A 23233-nucleotide genomic window follows, 5' to 3' on the forward strand; every position below is an offset into this window, starting at 1 on the left:
GGTTGACACTGCCGGAGGGATCCAGAATGCACCCAGTTTTCCATAGATCAGTGCTCACGCCCTACAAAGCACCTCATAGATTTCAGGAGCCAGGCACGGCACCAGACCCGTTCAGGGAGACGCCCACAAGGGGGGGGTCGCCAAGGCGGGAACCCGTCAACGAGGTCACAGAGATTTTAGACTCGAGATGGGGGGAAGAGGGAGTAGAATATCTTCTCGCCAGAGAAGGTACCCCGGCCAGCGCCAACAGTTGGGTGCCAGACTATGCCTTGGACGAACCTCTTCTCAAGGACGAGTTTCATGCCCTTTTCCCACACAGGCCCATGCCAGCCGAGTATTTCGACGACTGGCTTTTCACACCCACATTTTCAGCCAGCACATTTCAGGGGTTCACCTCGGACGAGGAACCGGCACTAGAAACACGTTCCCCGGAGGGATCACCCTCGGGGTCTGCCTCAGACCGTTCCTATTGGTGGGACGATCGACCAGAGGAGCAGTGGCGCAGGAAGTGGCTGGGGGGTCCTTGGCAGGCAACGTCCCCGGAGGAGACCGGGGGAGAGACGGACATGGACGTGTTGGGGGAGGACCTTGGGTTCGAGCACGGCGGCAAAGAGATGGAAGCAGAGGAAATTGAGGTCGGCGAGAGCACGGAGGACGAGCCGGACTTATCCGGCTGGATGCACGCCACGGGGGACGAACTGTATCCGGCACTCACCCCCACAACGACGGAGCACCCAGTACCCACACCTGAAGGAGGGGAGGGGGGAAGGGGGGGCTTCGAGGGGGGGATGGATGTCAGGGGTTCAGGAGCAGAGGCACAGGAAAGGGAGGAAATAGAGAGCGAGGGGGAGGAGTCCGAAGGAAATGTTAGCGATGACAGCGGTCCGAGGTCTCTGAGTCTTTCCAGCGAATCGGAAGATTCACAGAAAGGGGCTCCCATGGTCAGAGCAAGGGGGGTGCCGAGGGGGACACCCCAGGAAGAAGGGGCCAGAGGGGACTCAGAGAGCAGCAGTTGGAAATCAGGACCAGCGTCCACACCAGAGTGCAGTAGGGGGGAGGAGTCCCAGGCATCGGGATCAGGCGGCGCACTGCCAGTGGGAGGACATGAGTCAGGATTGGCCACGCCTCCATCGGGGAGCGAGGAAACGGTCGAGAGGAAGGTTGAAGGCTGGGCGCGCGCGCCAAGTTCAAATGTACAGGAGGGCGGCGCAGTTGGCAGCCCGGATAGGGAGCCAGGTCCCAAAGCCCGCCGAAAAGAGGGGGAGGAGTCAGGGGGGTCAACGTCAGCGTCAGAAGAATCCAGGAAGGAAGGGACCCCGGGGGGTAGCAGGACCCAGAGGAGAAAGGAGAGACGGAAGAGGTGGAGTAAGGCTAGAATCTTAAACTGGTGTACAGGGGGCGGAGACTCAGATGGAGCTTCGCCGATCTAACCCCTAGACGTAGAGCTGGGGCGCTGCGGCTTGAAAATGGAAACTGTACTTCAATAAAGACTTTTGTACATTACTGCCGGCTAGCGTTGGTCCTCTGTGAGCTGGGACCTGGAGCCAGCTCTGACAACTGCAAATGCCTCTAATGGTGAGACCCAACACGGAGTTTTATGTTCTAATAGATTTTTATGTCTAGTCCATACCTCATACAAGGATTTTCTAATGATGTGGTGCAGAAACCCTCTGTGAACTTTTGTCTTTCTGTACCACAGGTAGGCGTGCCACCCGTATCTATTATCGAATCCCTCTAAATCTAGTACCTCCTCATTGTCTAATGCTATCCAATCACGCAACCAACAAAAACAAGATGCTTCATAATAAATTTTTAGATCTGGCTGGGAGAATCCACCTCTTTCTTTTGCATCAGTCAGGATTTTATATTTGATCCTAGGTTTCTTTCCCAGCCAGATATATTTAGAAATACATTTTTGCCAGATGTCAAATTGTTTCATTCCACATATAATAGGAATGGTCTGGAATAAGAATAACAGTTTCAGGAGCACATTCATTTTAATAGCAGCAATTCTGCCCATCAACGATAATTTCATTCTGGTCCAAATTTCCAGGTCTTGTTTAATCTCTGTCCACACCTTTTCATAATTATCTTTACATAAGTTGATGTTTTTTGTCGTTAGCCATACCCCCAAGTATTTTACTTTTTTTGCAATTGTTAGTCCTGTTTTCATTTGTAACTCTTCTATTTCTTTACTATCCATGTTTTTTGTTAGTAGTTTCGTTTTGCTTTTATTAAGTTTAAATCCAGCAAGATGACCATATTCTTCCATTTTTTCCATTGCCTCAATTGAACTATTTATTAGTTGTTCCAACGTCAACACTACATCATCTGCAAAAGCTTTATATTTGTATTCTTTGAAACCAATTTCTATACCTTTTACTCTTTTGGTTTCAGTTATTTTTTTCAGCAGAACATCTAGTGTCGTTATGAATAATAATGGCGATAGCAGGCAGCCCTGCCTTGTCCCCTTCGTTATCTCAATTCTTTCCGTTAAAGTATTGTTAATTATTAATCTAGCGTATTGTTCGGAATAGATTTAATTCCATTCAGATATTCTGAGTGAGTATCGAGGCAGCTTCTTATGTATTTTGTGATTTGATGCAAGAACCTTCCCTCTCAGTCTCAGTCACCTCACTGCTATGTTAGGAAAGTGATACTGGCCTACCTTGGAAGGCTGTTGTAAGAAAAAAAGTGGGTTTTTTAAATTGTACCCATGGTTTTTCAGAACATATGGCTTGTCTAACTGATGCACTTACCTAAACTCACCTTTTACATGCCTTCTGAGGACATCAATTTTTCTTTTTCTTCCATGCTGCCCCCAGCAAAGTAAATTTTTGTGTTTCATTTGTGTTCCTTTGCATACTTCTGTATCTGTATTTTATTTTGTTGTACTTAGCTTTGGGGGGAAACCCTTAACAGACAAATATACAATGTTTAAATTGTTATATTGAACCAAACACAGAGGTGCCACACTACTGGCAATTGCAAGTGTGAGAACATTGCTGGAAATTAGCATGTTGAATCCTAAGATCATCTGGGGTGCATGTCCAGTGGTTGTTGCTTCTGCTCGGATGAATTGGATAAAATGATCCTGGGTAATTAAATGTTGACCTACATATCCATTTTTCATTTTCATATACAGTGATACCTCGGGTTAAGAACTTAATTCATTCCGGAGGTCCATTCTTAACCGGAAACTGTTCTTAACCTGAGGTACCACTTTAGCTAAAGGGGCCTCCCACTTCCGCCGTGCAATTTCTGTTCTCATCCTGAAGCAAAGTTCTTAACCCGAGGTACTACTTCCGGGTTAGCAGAGTCTGTAACCTGAAGCGTATGTAACCTGAAGGGTCTGTAACCCAAGGTACCACTGTATAGTTATTGTGTTCTATATAATTTTAAGTATAATTCCCCATACAACAAGTGAATAGTAAGAGAACTCATACAAGTAATGCTGACACAACCCCTCACACACACTACCGTATTTTTCGCTCTATAAGATGCACCAGACCATAAAACGCACCTAGTTTTTGGAGGAGGAAACAAGAAAAAAAATATTCTGAATCCCAGAAGCCAGGACAGCAAGCGAGATCGCAGTGACCCCACTTACTGTCCTGGCTTCCGGGATAGCCACACGCAGCCCCCGGCAGCGGGATGAAGGCTCCTGTTGCCCGGGAGAACCTGCGCATAGCCAAGGCTCCCCCAAGACCCGTGCTCCCTTTAAAGAGCCTGTGAAGTGCTCTTTCCCCGGGGAAAAGCCCCCAAGAGCCGCACACAAGCTCCACACGGCTCTTTAAAGGGAGCACTGAGCAGAGCCTCCCACCTGCATTCGCTCCATAAGACGCACACACATTTCCCCTTACTTTTTAGGAAGGGGAAAGTGTGTCTTATAGAGCGAAAAATACGGTAAGTAGAATAAGAGAAGCATAACCACCCGACCCCACCCCGCTTGCCACTCCCCCTCCCTCTTTTTTCTTTTTCTTCTTCTTCTTCTTCCTAATTGTTTTTTTTTATAAGATATTTATTAAGATTTTTTAAAATATTACAATAAAAGTGAAAAAAATAACAAAAATACAAAATAAAAATGGTTAAAAACACCCAGATTTTCCATTACTTATTTTCCTTTAGCTTGTTTCCCGGACCTCCTCATACCTCCCTTTTTTGTATTCCACTTCAATCTGTTGGTTCAGCAAATCCTTACCCTCTTTAGTTATCCTAATCCTTGATCTTAAAAATAATAGCATTAGATTTTTACCTATTTATAACCCTTTTTTCATATTCCCTTAAAGCATTACAGCTGGAAACCACTTAATTTCTATCCAACATCATTCTAACATTCATTAATTTTACAATATTTCTGTAGATAATCTTTGAATTTCTTCCACTCTTCTTCCACCGACTCTTCTCCCTGGTCTCGGATTCTGCCAGTCATTTCTGCCAGTTCCATATAGTCCATCAGCTTCATCTGCCATTCTTCCAGAGTGGGTAGATCTTGTGTCTTCCAATACTTTGCAATGAGTATTCTTGCTGCTGTTGTGGCATACATAAAAAAGGTTCTATCCTTCTTTGGCACCAATTGTCCGACTATGCCCAGGAGAAAGGCCTCTGGTTTCTTCAAGAAGGTATATTTAAATACCTTTTTCAGTTCATTATATATCATTTCCCAGAAAGCCTTAATCCTTGGGCACGTCCACCAAAGGTGAAAGAATGTACCTTCAGTTTCTTTACATTTCCAACATTTGTTATCGGGCAAGTGATAAATTTTTGCAATTGTTTAAACCAATTCATAAGAAGAGTTTTGGATTTGATATCCCGCCTTTCACTCCTTTTAAGGAGTCTCAAAGCGGCTAACATTCTCCTTTCCTTTCCTCCCCCACAACAAACACTCTGTGAGGTGAGTGGGGCTGAGAGACTTCAGAGAAGTGTGATGAGCCCAAGGTCACCCAGCAGCTGCATGTGGAGGTGCGGAGACGCGAACCCGGTTCCCCAGATTACAAGACTACCGCTCTTAACCACTACACCACACTGGCTCTCAAGAACTTATACACTGATCACTAATAATGAAACATATGTTGTAGATATTTTTCCACAATTATTATGCTATTTTTGTGACATACAAATGACATGAGAAAACTTGTATAATGTTATTCATGTTTATATAAGCCAATAAACACACACACACACACACACACCAATTTTAGTTCTCATTTCCCCTAATTTCTTTCCAAGCAATTTCCCCCAAAATAACACATTTCTGTTTGTTATTGCCACAAATATATGTATTTTTGATGCACACTTTTCCCTAACGTATGTCCACATTGTTTTTTGTTGGAGAACCATGTGGCAAAATTCCAAGAAGTGCAAATTTCAAAAGAAAGCTGTGTTTCAGTGTGCCTCTTGTTTAAGGAAGGGTGAATTGGGTCAGTTTCATGTTAAGGGAACTGAATTTCCCCTCCATCCCTCTGTTCATATTGAGACACATTCTCTTTTGCTTTGGGGTTCATTTTTTTATGCTTTCTGGACTTTTTGTTTCATTTTAACTGAGATGTGGTCATTGTTGCCCAGGCAGCCTGTGCAAACACCCCTCTCTGAGCTCCTGGGAATGGGGGGAGGTTAGAATACAAATGCTGCAAATAAAACGAAAAAATAGAACAAAAAAATCAATGAATACTATATCATATGAAGGCAAAGGTATGGGGAACATGGTCTTAGCATGGGCCTAGTGAGGACTTTTGTTAGCGGGGCAGAACTGACATGATTGGTCAGTTAAGTATTTCTATTGTTTTATTTGATAGGGAGCTGCCCTCTGTCCCCCCCCCCCCTTAGCTATGCCCATGGGTCTTATGAAACGAAATGTGGTATTTTGGGGTTGTGGCTCTCTCTCTCCCCCCCCCCCCCGGCTGGTAACTTGCAAGGAAGGAGGACTTGTATTAGCAGCACACAAAGAGAGAGAGAGAGAGAGAGAGAGAGAGAGAGAGAGAGAGAGAGGGAGGGAGGGAGGGAGAGTATTCTGCCAGAACCATGGTAATATGGAAATAAACAAGTTTGGTTCCACACTTGCATCAGCATCGCCTAGGCAACCTGGGAGCGAATTGCAACATGAGGCATTGTTTATGTTCCAAAAAGGAGGGGGTAGAGGAGGAATTGGAAAGCTGAGTAACATCCCCACTCCTTATTTGAAATCTACATCCAGATTTCCATTCCATCCAGAGAAGCAGCATCAGGGGTATGGGTGACTGACACAACCAATTACTACTTTGATTGGTAACTGAAATCCTAAGACCTTTGTTTGCTGTGTATTAGTATGATTAGGGTTAGGGAGCATAGCAATGCAAAGGCCAGTTGCCACCTCTCTTAGAAACATGGCATTGCAGCCCCTCCAAAGAATTAGAAAGACACAGAAGAAATTGTTTGTATTCTCCAGATGCTGCCCCACAGACCATGCCACTAACAAGATGACAAAAGGCATTGTTTTTGTGCCCTGTATTTAAGTTTTATTCCCCACCCCCTCCAAAGTGCTCAGGGTGAGGGATCAGGCCTGGTCTCATGCTCTGGAGGTGGTCTCCCTTCATTCTGCTCCTCTATCCTGAAGGGCTCTGGGATTGGGGTGGACACAGTTGTGGTTTTCCAGGGAGGAAGGGTCAGACTTATGCTTGGAATGTCTGGAATCAGTATTTTGGTACCTGGAAAAGGGCAGGTGGCAGCTTACTCATGCCAAATATAAGCAGGATATAAATGTAAGAAAACAACTAGCTAAATAAATACTCCCCCTTCAATGCCATCTAGGTCTTCAGCTGGTGGGTCAGGACTTCCACCAATACTTCCACCATGCAAATATATGGTCAATGATGAAGAAATGGGTCCCCAAATACATGTTACTGAAAAGGTTGGAGATCCCTATCTAGCCTTTCGTCCATCATAGAATCACAGAACTGTAGAGTTGGGAAGGCCCATGAGTGTCATCTAGTCCAACCCCCTGCCATGCAGGAATCTTTTACCCAACATGGTGCTCGAACACATGACCCTGAGATTAAGAGTCCCATGCTGCACCAACTGAGTTATCCTAGGTTCAACAAGTCTTGTGACAGCAAATTCCACACATTAATGGTGAGTGTGCTTTGCTGCCAACAAATAAGAACATAAGAATCTGTTGGATCTGGCCAAAGGGCATCTAGTTCAGCATTCTGTCCTCACAGTGACCAACCAGATGCCTGTGGGAAACCTGCAAGCAGGATCCAAGCACTCTCCTCCCATGTTTCCAGCAACTGGTATTCAGAAACAGGACATAGTCATCCTGACTAGTTGTCATTGATAGCTTTATCCTCCTCTGTGAATTTATCCAGTCCTCTTTAAAAGCCATCCATGTTGGTGGTCAGCACTGCCTCCTGTGGGAGGGAGTTCCATAGTTAAACTAAGCGCTGTTTATTGGGGCTTTGCTTAATGCTATCAACACACATGAAACTATTTCCCCAACTCCTGCCTGCTGGTTCCCCTTGCATGTTTCTTTTGGTGTGTTTTCTGCATGGCTATTTTGCTATTACTCATCTCTATTGTTTTCCTTCTGCTGTTTGGGATTGTGCTACTGTTGCTTGAGCTGCTTGTAATTATATTTTATGGTTGCAATTTCATTCCATGTTGTTCATTTTAAATTGTTCTGAGCTGCCTTGGGGACCTTGTTGTTGAAAGGCAGGCTGGGGGGGGGGCAGTAAAATCAGGGGTCGATAACCTTTTTTTTTTTTTTTTTTAGTGCAAGGGCCATATTTGATAACCATCTGAGGGCCATGTACCAGTGTTGAATGGGGTTAGAGACAAAAACTGGGTGGAACAACAGGAGGGACTCTTTGTGCATTAGGCTATAATCCAGCTCCACAACCCCCCCAAGTTTCTATACCTACCCCTGCCCCCATCTTCATCCAGGAAAGCAAGAGGCTTTGATCTCACATTCCAGCCAGGCAAAAGCACTTGAAGAGGGCACAAAGCAGGGGCAGGGAGGCTTGTGACCTGGAGAGAGTGCTAATGGTCAGAGAGAGAGAGGTCTGGTTGGTGGCATGTGGCTCCTGGGCTGAGCCTCCCATTCCTGGTTTAAATAAACAAAGGCACCCAGACCTCTGGATTCACCCTCATTCCCTCAGCCCTTACAGTGCAGGGGCTGCAAAGGGGCTCTTCTCTGTCTGTTGTAGGACTAAAACTCCCATCATCCCATGGTGACTGGGGCTGATGGGAGTTGGAGTCCAACAAGCTCTTGGGATGTTGGATACCGTGGCCTAGGTACATGCCCTTAAATCACATAAATAAGCAGCAATCTCCATTCTTTTAGCACTTATGGTCCTTATGTGGCCAAAACAGCACCATCCAGCAAGCCTGGAGAAAACAGCAAGGTTTGAAGATAGGATAGGATTGCAGGTTGGACTTGCATTCATTCATTTACTTTCATTCCCCAGAGCACTGGTGACACATACGACTCCCCACTGCAGTGGGCACACTCCAATGCTGACTTCCAGAGCCAAAGGTGCAGCTCAGCCTGTTAGTTGTCTTTCTGGTATCTCTAAGCATCCAGCCAGAGTGCCGGCCATCAAGAAGCAGTATGCGTCCATCAGTGCCAAGTATAAAGGTGAGCTGTGGGAAGAGATGGGGCAAGAGAGAGAAGGAGATCAGGAATACAGAGGTACCCATATCTTTGCCAATTTGGATGAGTTCAACAGCATTGTTGAAAGACCCTCTGTGAGAACAGGATGCTGGACTCGGTGGCTGGCTGGCTTGATCCATCAGGGTTCCTTTTATGTTCTTGTGGAAACCAAAGAAGAAAACTGATCTACATTTCTCAGTCACCATCACAACTTTCTTCCAAGAGTACTGCTAGCATGCGAGATAGTGCATATTTCCTTGTTAATAAATAATAATAAATAATAAATTTTATTTATATCCCGCCCTCCCCAGCCGAAGCTGGGCTCAGGGCAGCTAACAACAATAAAATAATACAACATTCTAAAATCATTTCATTATAAAATTAATTCAAATCAAATTGATGGCAACCATTGGGCTAGAGTTCTGTGAAGATTGCCAAAGGAGGGAGTCAGGCTAATAATAATTTTTTTTCCTTTTGTTTTCCTTTTCCTGTGGCTGGTATGTCACCACTGCTGTTGTCCTACCAGGGTAACGCTTGTTTAAAGGGGATGAAGGAAGGGGGTTGGGAAATTACAGGCAGAGCATAGGTGGTTGAGTAAAATGGGAAATCTTCTCTGGCTTGAATTATAGTCCGAGCCACAGAAGAATTCAGGTGCCTTGTAATGCTCACTTCCTATTGCAATGCAAATATCCTGGCCCAAGGCTAGCGAGATTTTACCAGAGGGAGAAGAAAAGTATGTTGTGGGACTTCCATCAGCCCCAGCCAGTCTGGTTCAATGGTCAGAGATGATGGGAGTTGGAGTGCAGCAACACCTGGAGATCAAACACATCCATTCTTAAGGAAATCAGCCCTGAGTGCTCACTGGAAGGACAGATCGTGAAGCTGAGGCTCCAATACTTTGGCCACCTCATGAGAAGAGAAGACTCCCTGGAAAAGACCCTGATGTTGGGAAAGATGGAGGACACAAGGAGAAGGGGACGACAGAGGACGAGATGGTTGGACAGTGTTCTCGAAGCTACAAACATGAGTCTGACCAAACTGCAGGAAGCAGTGGAAGACAGGAGTGCCCGGCATGCTCTGGTCCATGGGGTCACGAAGAGTCGGACACGACTAAACGACTAAACAACAACAACAACAACACCTGGAGAGCTGTAGCTCCACAACCCAATATATTCAATATATTATTCAACACAATATATTATTCCATTTTGCCCTTTTACTATTACCCAGTGTGGCAGCTCATAATCTGCAAATGCTAATGGTTCCGGGTTGTCTTCCCATTATTTTATCCCCCCCCCCCCTTGTGGTTCTCTTGCAGGGCCAGGACCTGGGAAGTATGGTAGGCAGCCTCTCACTGGCATTAAGGACCATGACTTCACCAAGTATGCTGAGCCAGCCTACACAATGCGTGTGAAATCCAGTGAAAGATGTAAGATGCTGACAAGTTAGGTTCTGTGTTATTTGGGTTTTCCCAACAGTATTAACTGACCCACAGGGTGAAGCTGGCTAAACAACTGTTAAATTTGCTGGCAAAACATTTGAACAGAGATTGACAACCTGTGTTTTTGGGACTCTCTAATTATCGGGGCCACAGTTGATGGGACCTGGGTGATCCATGATCAAGAGCTGGGTGGCTTTCCAAAGTTTCCATTCCAACTGGATCAATGGCACTGCATGTAGGTGGCTAATGTAGTTGTTTCTTGACTACAACTCCCATCAGCCCCAGTCAGCATGGTCAAGAATGATAGGAGTTGTAGTCCAGCAAGGGCTGGAGGGTCTTATACTGCTGATTTAGGGCCCTTCATAGTAAAATTATGGCTGCACCAAAATCAGGGTTCTCAGTTGTACAGCTGCGGACCTTAGTGGGAAGAGGATGATCTACACTTAAGCCATGTTGAAGGATAACAGGAATGGAGGTGCAGGGGGGCGGAGCTTAACATATTCACTGCTATCTAGCTAGTGGGTGCCTTTAATTGATATCGGACAGGAAGTCAGTCATTGCAACCAAGCTAAATAGCTCAGAATCCACACCATGCCTCATGCAGACAATTCTTCTTTCCTTTGCAAGTGATCTCGATCACAGAGAGTCCTGGGCCCTGCTACTATGTGGACCCAAGCATTTCCCGTCTAGGGATATGGAGACCAGTTTCATTCCGCATGGTGCAAGAGAGAAAGCGGCCATGTAAGTTGAAAGATGAGAGATACTATGATGGTCAAGATGGGGCTGGAGTGGCATCTGTGCAATTTTGTGATGAAAATGTTTCTTTCTCACCTTGTGCAAAGAAGGCTTGTTGGTCAATCCCTGAACATGAAAGAGAAGGAATGAAAAAGAATGAGTGTGAGTGAATGAGCAGGTGTGTTATGCATGAAAATGGATGTGTGGGAGCATTATGTGTGGAGCTGTGGTATTAAACCACTGAGTCTCTTGGGCTTGCTGAGCAGAAGGTTGGTGGTTCGAATCCCTGAGACAGGGTGAGCTCCCGTTGCTCTGTTCCAGCTTCTGCCAATCTAGCAGCTTGAAAGCATACCTGTGCAAGTGGATAAATAGGTACTGCTCCAGGGGGAAGGTAAACGGCGTTTCCATGCACTCTGGCTTCTATCACAGTGTCCCAGTGCACCAGAATGCTGGCCACATGACCCAGAAAGCTGTCTGTTCCTTCAGCCTGAAGTGAGATGAGCGCCACACTGCATAGACGCCTTTGACTATGTATGTAAGGTCCTTTACCTTACATTTACCTTTTATCTTTTACCTGCATGCATGTGGATTTGTGTATGAATGACAGAGAGCAGGGGTAGACTTTGGTAATACGGTTTTCTAAGTAAGGACAAAATTTGGCACTTCCCCCAATATATTTTATTTCCACAGTAATTCCTTCTGGTACAGTTGCTTTTTAATGGGGTTTCTCAGTAGGTACCCACATGAATATAAGTATTAATTATTATTATTATTATTACTACTACTACTATTATTATTGCTACTACCAATATTATTACTAGTATTATTATTTTATGCCCCCTTGGCTCAGCACCCTGAGCAGGGGAACAGCCTGCACTGCCCTAGATCTGGCATTACAGGGAGAAGCATATGAAAAGAGACAGGTGGCCTCACCCTCTTTTTTTATCAGCCACACTCACTGTTTGTCCCAGCTCCACTGGTTTGCAGGCTCTGGAAGATTGACTGCATGGGAGTGTTGTCCCTAGGCTGTAAAAATTTATTCACTCTTTGATAAAAAAATTATTTCTGAGTAGGGGGTGTCAAGAACCAGACAGAAAAACCAGCTATGTACAGAGACCTTACCTAAGTGGGCTGTTTGATGTGGGAGATTGTCTGGGCTGATATCAAAGTGTAGTTTAAAAGCGTCTGTGACGCCCATCCATCCCTCCATTCATTTCGTGTGTGTGTGTGATCCCTATTGCTTTCCAGCTATTGGCCTTGACCGAGTGGGGCTGCTCTGGATAAAGGGGCATTCAAGGAACTGGGGGAAATATAGTTTTCCTGATTGGTGTTCCACCAAGTCAACTGGGTTGAAAAACACTTTTTACCATTAGGGTGTCTAAGTGTCCTACTTTACAAAGGGAAGTCCTCTAGGCAAAGGGTTCTTCCATGTGCTTTATATATTAATAGTAACACCTTGAACCTGGCCTGGTAGCAAATCAGCAGCCAATGCAGATCTTTGAGCACAGGTGTTATATGCTGACAAGGTCTCACTCCTGCCAGCAATCATGTTGCAGCATTCTGGTCAATCACGCTGGAAGTCTCATCTTCCTGATGCCAAGGGACCATAAGATGTTGAGCATGTGGCTGATGAACGGACAGACAGGAGAGCCACCAAAAACAGAATAAGGGAAAACAAGAGGGTTATGTTGCTTTAGAGTCATAATCTAGGAAGTAGTCTGGAGGGTACCTATGGAATTAACACTTAATGACAGTGAATTGCAAGGGAAGATGTCATGGAAGAGATTAATAGCAGTGCACTCTTAACTCCACAGGTGATGCACTTAGTTGGAAAGGCTGCTAGGAGAGGAGACTGGAGGACAATGCCATGATTTTAAAAAGGGGGGGGGGCGATTTTCAGTCAAGGCAAGGAGGATAGTGCCTCTTCCTCCAACATCCTCAAAGTCACAACAGTTTACAAATGATTCAGCTTAAGAACAAATAGAATTATCAAATTTAGAGAGAGAAAGAGAGAGAGAATATGCAAGGCTTGTCATCTACAAGGAGGAGCAGAGTATTGTAGCAAATACATGGGGAATGCTTTTCCCTTTCTTTTGAGAAGCATCAATGGCAGATTAGGATCTACTAATAGATCAATAAGTGGGGGTTTTTTACTCCTAACATTAGCAAGTAAAACAGCAACTTAAAAAACAAACAAACCCTGCATGGCAGATTGCTCCTTCTCTTTAAGCCTCAATGTTTCTCAGATTTTACGTCCATCATTCCTGCCTCCTCCTGTGCTCCTGTAGAATATGATGTACCCACAGGTTTATCCACATGCTCAACAGTGGGGAGCACCAAGTGAGGGGTGTCACCTATCTGCTCTTGGCTTGCAGTTATATCTTGTACGCCTGCCCCAAATGAGTATTACGTGGAGAAGATACACCCACTTGAAGAGTCGAATGCACCAGCGTACACTATGGGCCTTCGAACACACTACTGGGTGAGCAGCCCAAACCCAGCACCCAACCAATACACCCTTCCACAGACACTGGGTCCAAAGCTGCCTGTCAAACCTGCAGCTCCCTGCCTCTCAATGGCATCCAGTGCCTCTGTGTGGGGGTATGCTAAAGACCTGGTGAGAGGGCCTGGCCCGGCAATGTATACCATACCTGAACCAGATGTTTACCTGTGCCACCAGCCATCCTACAGCATCTCCCAAAGGTTTGCTTCCTCCAGCAAGAACTATACGCCAGGACCCCCTGACTACAATGCGGAGCTGGTCACCGCCGACAAACCCAGAGCCCCACGGTTCAGTCTTGGGATTCGTCACTCTGAGTATTCTCATGGCACACCTCCAGTTTGTTTACTCAAAGAGTGAGGGAGGACTCACAGGCCACAGAGGTGACTTGCCCCTTTGGGTAGACCCACCTCCAAATAATTCCATTGTGACACAGTGTCAGGAAGCAGGTGTAAATAGCTTGTTTCAGAGGGAGAGATTCTGATGAACTTTGAACACGTTTGGGCTATGCCAGGGTCAGGTAATTGGGGAGGGGGACTAGATAGCTCTTGACTTAGGAAAGCCCTCCTTTGTGAGACAGGGGGTCTGCCTTGGTTCTTGGCAAAATCCTTTCTCTATTCTTCCTCCTTCCAGTGTGCATTACTAGTGTTTTATTTTTATTTCTAAGGAACTGGCTAGCATAGGGTGAAGTGTTTCTCACCCCAGCACTTAATTCGCTTTCTGTTGCAGAAGATTATTGGGAAGAAGGCTAAGATGCTCTTTTTGCTCATATAAGAAACAGTTTTATAATTTTATAAGTATTACCTTTTTTTTTTTTTACAAAGCTCCATAAATATTTATTTTTCTTGCTATTATTCTATTTACACTGAGAATGAAATGCAAAATGAGAGAGCTGTTTTTAATATTGTGTTTTACCAGTGTATATTGAAGAGCCTTCCAAAGAGTGAATTTATAGGGCAGTCTATGTAACTTGCTTACATGTTACTTGCTTTGCGTAAGTAAATAAATAAATAAATCCAATTTAGATCGCAGTTTTGGATTTTGTCAGCTTGGGATGACTAATGTACCTTCTAACATGCCTATCATCAAACAACATTCATTATGCTCTCAATTGATAAATGTAGGCTACATTGATTATGTTCATGAGCTCTGTGCATCCCTTCCCCCTCCATACCCAGGTGATTCAATGTAGGAAATGGAGAGTGAGACTGGGCTGCTTAGGTATCATTTTCTATCCTAACCTCTTATTTGCTGCATGCAGCACCATTTCTGTTCTGCTACAGTTTGTCTCCTGCCAGCAAATATGTTATTTGTCTTGTTGTCTGCTGGTGGTGAAATTATGGCACTTCACATCAGTCTCGAGGTTGAGGGTGCCTCCTGCCCACAACACATACACAGAATTTCCTCTAAGAGAAATGCTGGTTCTTAGCTCTCTCCTCCTAATCTAGATGAGCACCACAAGCCAAAAACCACTTTCTTGGGAAGAAGACTCACTGAACTCACTCACTCAGAATGCATAAGAACCAGGCTCCAAACTGCCTTTTTTCAATGTATTATTTATCCTGTAATAGGAATGTTTCCCCACTATTCTATTCTCCTATAAACCAGATGGGAACTAAGCTGACCTCCTTTCTCTCATTTGTTTGCTGCTCTTGCTCCATGTATCATTTTTACAGCACTTCCAGCCAACTTTATCCAACCTCTTTGCAAGTGCATGAGTGAAATATTATTATTAATATTAATAATTCAATTTTTATATAATCTTTTAGCAAAAGATTTCAGGGTGGTGTACAACATTAGGAACACATTACAAAACATCAATGATAAAACATACTAAAAACATAGTAAGAAGCATACTGACAAACAGTCTAATAGTAAAGGTAAAGGGACCCCAGACCATTAGGTCCAGTCGTGACCGACTCTGGGGTTGCAGCGTTCATCTTGCTTTATTGGCCGAGGGAGCCGGTGTTTGTCCGCAGACATGTGGACCAGCATGACTAAGCCGCTTCTGGGGAACCAGAGCAGTGCACGGAAACGCCGTTTACCTTCCCGCCAGAGCGGTACCTATTTATCTACTTGCACTTTGACGTGCTTTCGAACTGCTAGGTTGGCAGGAGCAGGGACCGAGCAACGGGAGCTCACCCCGTCACGGGGATTCGAACCTCCGACCTTCTGATTGGCAAGTCCTAGGCTCTGTGGTTTAACCCACAGGGCGTCCTTAAAACATAGTTTTATAAAATTAAAACATAGTAAGAAGCATACTGACAAACAGTCTAATAGTAAAGAACCATAACAGTCCTTTCTTGCACTTTCACAGGCCATAGATTATTTACTAGCCATAAACTTTGGTAAACCGGAATGTTTTTACCTGATGTCTAAAGACATGCAATGATGTCTACACCACTTTGTTTGCTACCCAGGAGCGGAACCACACTTTAAATCAAACATGGAGCCAAGGAAATGAACTCAAGTCCAGCATCCAGGAGGGACTCCATGTTTATTGTAACTATTGCAATAGGGCAGAGATCAACTTAACGTGGTTGTCCTCTGCCATGAGGAGAATTAGAACAAGGCTTATACAGGCAGCACACAAAGAGCCATAAAAAACATCTAAACATTCTTAAAACAAACATCCTTCTACATACAACAGGAAAGGTTACAGGTCATGAGAAGTAAAGCACACATGGCTCCTTATTGGTATCCTCACCCCCACAATAACCTTGCAGTGGCCTACATGTGCCCAGGCCTTTGGCCTCAAATGTCCCACTTCTGTCACCATTGCCCTGGCAACCAGGTCTTCATCAGTACTGTTTACATTCCAGTCCCTATTTCACTTCCCTTCATTCCTGAGCCATCTCAAAAAGTTTCAAGGAGATACTTGGATTTACACTTTGATGCTAATGAGAACCAGTGCTTTTTTTCTATAAAAATAGGTGCATGTACTCACCACGAAGTTGTTACAGTAAGTGCCACATTTTTAACTACAAAAAAAGAGTTACAGGTACTGCGTATCCTTGAGTAAAAAAAAAAAAGAACTGAGAACAACATCCTTAATGACCATTTGTACCATTTTCAGGGTAGATAGGGTTTCTTGTTTATGGCCTAGAGAGCATAAGGTTGTAAAATGCAGGCCACATGAACCTCACACAGAAAACAAATATTTCCCTTTCTGCATTCTATCCAAGAGGTGAAATGCAGTTAACAGTGAAACAATGAAGAACTATATATACACACACACACACACCTTGGGTCTCTAATTCTTATATTAGCACCAGGTGAGCTTCTCTGGGGAAAGCATTCCATATCAGGGACCCACCATAGAAAAGGTCCATTCTCTTGTTGCCACCCTCAAAATCTTTCTGGGAGGAGTGGCATAGTGAAGGGCCTCAGAGACTAGAACGGTGCAGGTCTGGATCAGTTTGTATGGGGAGAAGTGGCCCTTAAGGGTCCTGAGCCGTGTAAGGCTCAACATTAGCACTTTGAATTGGGCCTGGAAACTAATCGGTAGTCAGTGCAACTGTGCCAGGATTGGTGTTATATGCTCAAACCATCTTGTTCTGGTGAGCAATCTGGCCATTGCACCAGCTGAAGTTTCCAAACCGTCTTCAAAGACAGAATTATATATAACATGTTGCAGTAAATCAACCTAGAGGGTACCAGAGTATAGGCCACAGAAGTGAGGCTATCCCTGTGCAGATAGGGGTGTAGCTGGGCCACAAACTGAAGCTGGCAGAAGGCTCTCTGTGCTACTGAGGCCACCTGGGCCTCTTGGGACTGAGAATGATTTTTGCCTGGAGAGCTTATGCCAGTGTTGGCAATTTTGATCTAGATGGACTAATGGTTCTGATATGAGGCAGCTTCCTATATTCTGAGAAATGATAATGGATTCCAAAGCTGTGGCATGAGCTGCTGTCGTAGAATCCTAGTTCTGTAATTTGAATGACTGCTAAAAATACCAGAAAATTAAAGTTTGGTTCAATTGTTGACCTTACCCTTTCCCCATACTTAATATAGGCTGTTCACTTTTTTAAAAATAATGCGTTTACAGCTCTGTATGCCAACCTAGCAGTTTGAAAGCACGTCAAAGTGCAAGTAGATAAATAGGTACCACTCCGGCGGGAAGGTAAAAGGCGTTTCCGTGAGCTGTTCTGGTTCGCCAGAAGCGGCTTAGTCATGCTGGCCACATGACCTGGAAGCTGTACGCCAGCTCCCTGGGCCAATAAAGCGAGATGAGCGCCGCAACCCCAGAGTCAGCCACGACTGGACCTAATGGTCAGGGGTCCCTTTACCTTTATGTTTATCTTTTTAACCATTAATTCATCAAACACCTTTTTTAAATGTGTGCATGCGTAAAACTTCTAAAGTCTGGAAAAGGAAAGCTTTCCATATGTAAGACAGCTTCCAAATTAGCCTCTGTTCTTAAAATGCATTTTTCTTTAGTCTTTGGTAAAATTTAGCATGGTAGGTCATTAGCAGCATCAAGGTAAAGCCTATTGGCTATGACCACCTGGCAGATTATTTTGGGACCTAAAAAGGAGCTATCTTAAGAAAGGTAATAAATTATACATTGTACCGGGAAGAGACGATGACCTCGTTGGGGCTGGGGCAAGAGGTTTTTGAAAAGAGCCCCCGGGACAGGCAGGAGATCGAAGAAAGCCCAGCGCCTGTGCCCCGAGCTCGGTGGGTGGGCAGTCCCTGCTTCGAGCTCCGGATGTGAGTGAATAGTAGAAGAGGGAAGAAAGCGCCGCCGGCACCATTTTAGGAGAGGGAAATAACCACGGAAGTGAGTCCATTTTGGAAGAGGGCAGAAAGCGCCGCCGGCGCCAATTTAGGAAAGGGACAAAGCTAGCGGAAGTGCCTCCATGTTGGAAGAGGGCAGAAAGCAACGCTGCGCCATTTTAGGAGAGGGAAATAACCACGGAAGTGCCTCCATGTTGGAAGAGGGAAGAAAGCGCCGCCGGCACCATTTTAGGAGCAGGAAATAACCACGGAAGTGAGTCCATTTTGGAAGAGGGCAGAAAGCGTCGCCGGCGCCATTTTAGGAGATGGAAATAGTCACGGAAGTGCCTCCATGTAGGACTCCATGGTGGAAGAGAGGAAAAAAGCGCAGCCGACATCATTTTAGGAGAGGGAAATGATCCCAGGGGCGCTGTAAGCAGCAGTTGCTCTGTTTCCAGTCAATAAAAATTGATTGCAAGGTGTGCTTCATGGCATAACTTTCACGTGCAATAGAGGCCTCGATGCAGTGGCGATACATAAATATCTTTAAAGGTGCCACTAGAGGGCGACACCTAACAGCAATCACCTTGTGGTCCTGTGAACACCAAGCAAAATACTGAGAAGCAAATTTATTAGAAACCCCTAAACTGGTATCTTGTCATTACTGGGAGGGGATTCCAAATTTTTGTGCTTCTGATGGTATCGTGTCATATTTATGTCTGATAATTTCGAAAAGCAAGCAAACCACCCCAAACCAAGGAAACCACCACAAACAGAAACTACCGTATTTTTAGCACCATAACACTCACTTTTTTCCTCCTAGAAAGTAAGGGGAAATGTCTGTGCGTGTTATGGAGGGAATGCCTACGGGTGTTATATACCATCTATACATCATTTTCATATAGTTTTCTTTCAAAAGAGAACAGTCTGTAAATTTTAAATCTGTTTTCCCACAGTTTTTCCCAATCTTCAAATTGTATGTTATGTCCTATATCTTGTGCCCATTTGATCATGACCGATTTCACCTCCTTGTCTTTTGTTTCCCATTCTAACAGAATACTATATGCACCCTTCAGCAATTTCACTTTCCCTTCTATGACTTCCTTTTGAAATCTAGAAGTGGTGTAACTAAATCCTTGTTGTGTTCTTTGTACATCTCATACAATTGCCTGTAATGTAACCAACTCTGAAAATGTTCTTTTATTTCCTCATACTCTCTTAGTTTCCATTTTCCTTCTTGATCTTTTAATAGATCACCATATGTAAGCCACTTCCCTCCTGTGCTTCTCCCACTGCCGGTGGTGCCTCTGCCACCTGAGCCTCTACTTCCTGCACCCCTGCCACTGCTGCTGGTGCCTCTGCCGCCTTAACCTCTACCGCCTGCGCTTCTCCCGCTGCCGGAGGTGTCTTCGCCACCTCAGCCTCTACCACCTGCACCTTTGCCGCTGCCGCTGGTGCCTCTGCCACCTGAGCTACTACTGCCCTCACTCCTGCTGCTGCCGCTGTTGCCTCCGCTGCCTGAACCTTTCCCACCTGCACCACTCCTGCTGCCGCTCATCCCGATCGCCCCCTGAGCCTCTACCGCTTGGGCCTCTGCAGCTGCGGCTGGTGCTTCCGCCACCTCAGCCTCTTCCGCCTGCGCCTCTGCCGCTACGGCTGGTGCCTCCGCCGCCAGAGCCTCTACCACCTGGGCCTCTGCCCCTGGGGCTCGTGCCTCCCCCGCCTCCGCCTCTTCTGCCTGGGCCTCTACCGCTGCAGCTGGTGCATCCACCTCCAGAGCCTCTACCGTTTGTGCCTCTGCCGCTGCCGCTGGGGCCTCTGCTGCCAGAGCCTCTACTGCCTGGGCCTCTGCCGCTGCCGCGGGTACCTCTTCCGCTTCAGCCTCCAGAGCCTGGGGCCCTACCGCTGCACTGGTGCCTCTGCAGCCTGAGCCTCTACCACCTGGGCCTCTGCCGCTGGGGCTCGTGCCTGCCCCGCCTCTGCCTCTTCCGCCTGCGCCTCTGCCACTGCCGCTGGTGCCTTCCGCGACAGACCCTCTACCGCCTGGGCCTCTGCCGCTGCTGCTGGTGCCTCCGGCGACAGACCCTCTATCGCCTGGCCCTCTGCTGCTGCCACCGCTGCCTTAGCCCCCTTAGCCACTCCCGCCTGCACATCTCCCGCTGCTGCTGGTGCCTCCGCTGCTGGAGCCTCTACCGCCTGGGACTCTGTTGCTGCCGCTGGTGCTTCCGCCACCAGAGTCTCTACCATCTGGGCCTCTTTCGTTGCTGCTGGTGCCTCCGCCGCCTGAACCTCTACCGCCTGAGCCTCTGCCGCTGTCGCTGGTGCCCCCGCCGCCTCAGCATCTACCGCCTGTGCCTCTGCCGCTGCCGCTAGTGCCTCCGCCCTCCTGAGCCTCTACCGCCTGCTCCTCTCACTATGCCTCTGGTGCCTCCGCCGCCTCAGCCTCTGCCGCTACCGCTGGTGCCTCCACAGCCTGAGCCTCTACCGCCTAGGCCTCTGCAGCTGCTGCTGGTGCCTCTGCCACCTGAGCCTCTACTGCCTGCACCTCTGCCGCTGTTGCCTCCGCCGCCTCAGTATCTACCGCCTGTGCCTCTGCCGCTTCCGCTGGTGCCTCCACTACCAGAGCCTGTATTGCCTGCGCCTCAGCCGCTGCCACTGGTGCCTCCACCGCCTGCGCCTATACCACGTGGGCCTCTGCTGCTGCCGCTGGTGCCTCCGCATCCCGAGCCTGTACCGCTTGGGCCTCTTCCAGTAACACTGGTGCCTCCGCCACCTCACCCATTGAGCCTGAGCCTCTGCCGGTGCTGCTGGTGCCTCCGCCACCTCAGCCTTAGCCTCTACCACCTGCGCCTCTCCCGCTGCCGCTGGGGCCTACGCCGCCAGAGCCTCTACTGCCTGGGCCTCTCCCGCTGCCATGGGTACCTCTGCCGCTTCATCCTCCAGAGCCTGGGCCTCTGCAGCTGCCACTGGTGCCCCCCGGCACTGCAGCCTCTACCGCTTGGGCCTTTGCCGCTGCTGCTGTTGCCTCCGCCACCTGACCCTCTACCGCCTGTGCCTCTGCCACTGCCGCTAGTGCCTTCGCTGCCTCAGCCTCTACCGCTTGCACCTCTGCAGCTGCCACTGGTGCCTCCGCCGCTTGAGCCTCTACCGGGCCTCTGATGGTCCCTCTGGCGCCTCCTCCATCTGAGCCTCTACCACCTGGCCCTCTGCCGCTGCCACTGGTGCCTCCGCCGCCTGAATCTCTGCCACCTGCAGCTGGTGCCTCTGCCGCCTCAGCCTCTACCACCTGCGCCTCTGCCGCTGCCGCTGGTGCCTCTGCCGCTGCTGTTGAATGGTCTCTTTAAATTTGAAGGTTCATTATTGTTCCACAACATGTGTATTTCTCTAAGGGCCAAAGCAAATCACCAGACCTTGTTTTACAGCTTTGAAGCAGTATAGCAGGTGCTGTTAAGTTGTGTTAATTAAGGTGTGTCAGGAATTGGGTACAGTATATATAGAGCAGCACCTAGCTCTCTCAGTTCCCTGGTGGTTGGGTCGGTGGATGGGTCATGCTTATGGATATATTAGAATGTAAAAGGAATTCTTTGTTTTTGTTATTAAAACCTAGCTATAGCCACCTGGGCCTCTGCCGCTGTCGTTAGTGCCTCCGCCACCTCAGCCTCTACCACCGCCTCTGCTGCTGCCGCTGGTGCCTCTGCCACCTGAGCCTCTACTGCCTGCACCTCTGCCTCTGTTGCCTCCGCCGCCATTAACTCTACCACCTGTGCCTCTGCCTCTGGTGCCTGAGCCTGTACCGCCTGCGCCTCCCTCGTTACCGCTGGTGCCTCCGCTGATTGAAGCTCTACCTCCTGTGCTTCTCCCACTGCTGGTGGTGCCTCTGCCACCTGAGCCTCTACTTCCTGCACCCCTGCCACCGCTGCTGGTGCCTCCGCCGCCTTAACCTCTACCGCCTGCGCTTCTCCTGCTGCCGGAGGTTTCTTCGCCACCTCAGCCTCTACCACCTGCACCTTTGCCGCTGCCACTGGTGCCTCTGCCACCTGAGCTACTACTGCCCTCACTCCTGCTGCTGCCGCTGTTGCCTCCACTGCCTGATCCTCTACCACCTGGGCATCTGCCCCTGGGGCTCGTGCCTCCCCCACCTCTGCCTCTTCTGCCTGGGCCTCTACCGCTGCCATTGGTGCATCCACCTCCAGAGCCACTACTGCCTGGGCCTCTGCCGCTGCCGCGGGTACCTCTACCGCTTCAGCCTCCAGAGCCTGGGGCCCTACCACTGCACTGATGCCTCTGCAGCCTGAACCTCTACCACCTGGGCCTCTGCCGCTGGGGCTCGTGCCTGCCCCGCCTCTTCCGCCTGCGCCTCTGCCACTGCCGCTGGTGCCTCCGGCGACAGACCCTTTATCGCCTGGGCCTCTGCCGCTGCCGCTGGTGCATCAAAACCGAGAGCCTCTACCGCTTGTGCCTCTGCCGCTGCTGCTGGGGCCTCTGCCACCTGAGCTACTACTGCCCTCACTCCTGCTGCTGCCGCTGTTGCCTCCGCTGCCTGATCCTCTACCACCTGAGCCTCTCCCACTGCCTGTCGTCCAGATCGCCCTCTGAGCCTCTACCACCTGCGCCTCTGTTGCTGTTGCTGGTGCCTCCGCTGCCTGAGCCTCTACTACCTGAGCTTCTCCCTTTGCCACTGGTTCCTCCGCTGCCTCAGCCTCTGCCGCTGCCACTGGTGCTTCCGCCACCTCAGCCTCTTCCGCCTGCGCCTCTGCCGCTACCGCTGGTGCCTCTGCCGCCAGAGCCTCTACCACCTGGGCCTCTGCCCCTGGGGCTCGTGCCTCCCCCGCCTCCGCCTCTTCTGCCTGGGCCTCTACCACTGCAGCTGGTGCATCCACCTCCAGAGCCTCTACCGCTTGTGCCTCTGCCGCTGCCACTGGTGCCTTTGCCATTGGTGCCTCCGCTGCCAGAGCCTCTACTGCCTTGGCCTCTGCAGAAGCCGCTGGTGCTTCCGCCGCCTCAGCCTCTTCTGTCTGCGCCTCTGCCGCTGCCACCGGTGCCTTTGCCGTTGGTGCCTCCGCTGCCAGAGCCTCTACTGCCTTGGCCTCTGCAGAAGCCGCTGGTGCTTCTGCCACCTCAGCCTCTTCTGTCTGCGCCTCTGCCGCTGCCACCAGTGCCTCAGCCCTCTCAGCCTCTACCGCCTAGGCCTCTCCCACTGCCGCTGGTGCCT

General features: G+C 48.1%; 1 protein-coding gene and 2 long non-coding RNA genes across 3 annotated transcripts; 1 reads left to right on the forward strand and 2 right to left on the reverse strand.

The window, feature by feature from the left end:
- The first annotated feature begins 5972 nt into the window (after nt 1-5972).
- On the forward strand, nt 5973-14333 carry CIMAP1C (ciliary microtubule associated protein 1C). Its single transcript, XM_080980821.1, has 5 exons — nt 5973-6226; nt 8442-8611; nt 9945-10055; nt 10695-10808; nt 13178-14333. Exons 1-5 carry the CDS (start codon nt 6030-6032, stop codon nt 13660-13662), a joined length of 1077 nt encoding a protein of 358 aa, XP_080836947.1. The 5' UTR covers nt 5973-6029; the 3' UTR covers nt 13663-14333.
- Nucleotides 8483-18639, reverse strand: LOC308462878. The gene is made up of 4 exons (XR_013979405.1): nt 17592-18639; nt 16250-17352; nt 10899-10928; nt 8483-8616 (listed from the first exon to the last, which is right to left on the reverse strand). It is a non-coding gene; the product is annotated as an uncharacterized lncRNA (long non-coding RNA).
- LOC308462888 lies at nt 8898-10024 on the reverse strand. The gene is made up of 2 exons (XR_013979416.1): nt 9768-10024; nt 8898-9438 (listed from the first exon to the last, which is right to left on the reverse strand). It is a non-coding gene; the product is annotated as an uncharacterized lncRNA (long non-coding RNA).
- Nucleotides 18640-23233: the final 4594 nt, after the last annotated feature.

The sequence above is a fragment of the Podarcis pityusensis genome, assembly GCF_964106645.2.
Source record: "Podarcis pityusensis genome assembly, chromosome: 14".
NCBI classification, from domain to species: Eukaryota; Metazoa; Chordata; class Lepidosauria; order Squamata; family Lacertidae; genus Podarcis; species Podarcis pityusensis.

Coding starts and splice junctions, on each gene's coding strand:
- CIMAP1C (XM_080980821.1), top strand. CDS start 6,030: ATGGAAATAAACAAGTTTGGTTCCACACTTGCATCAGCATCGCCTAGG. Junction 10,056..10,694: donor TGTGAAATCCAGTGAAAGAT/GTAAGATGCTGA, acceptor TTCCTTTGCAAG/TGATCTCGATCACAGAGAGT. Junction 10,809..13,177: donor GCAAGAGAGAAAGCGGCCAT/GTAAGTTGAAAG, acceptor CTTGGCTTGCAG/TTATATCTTGTACGCCTGCC.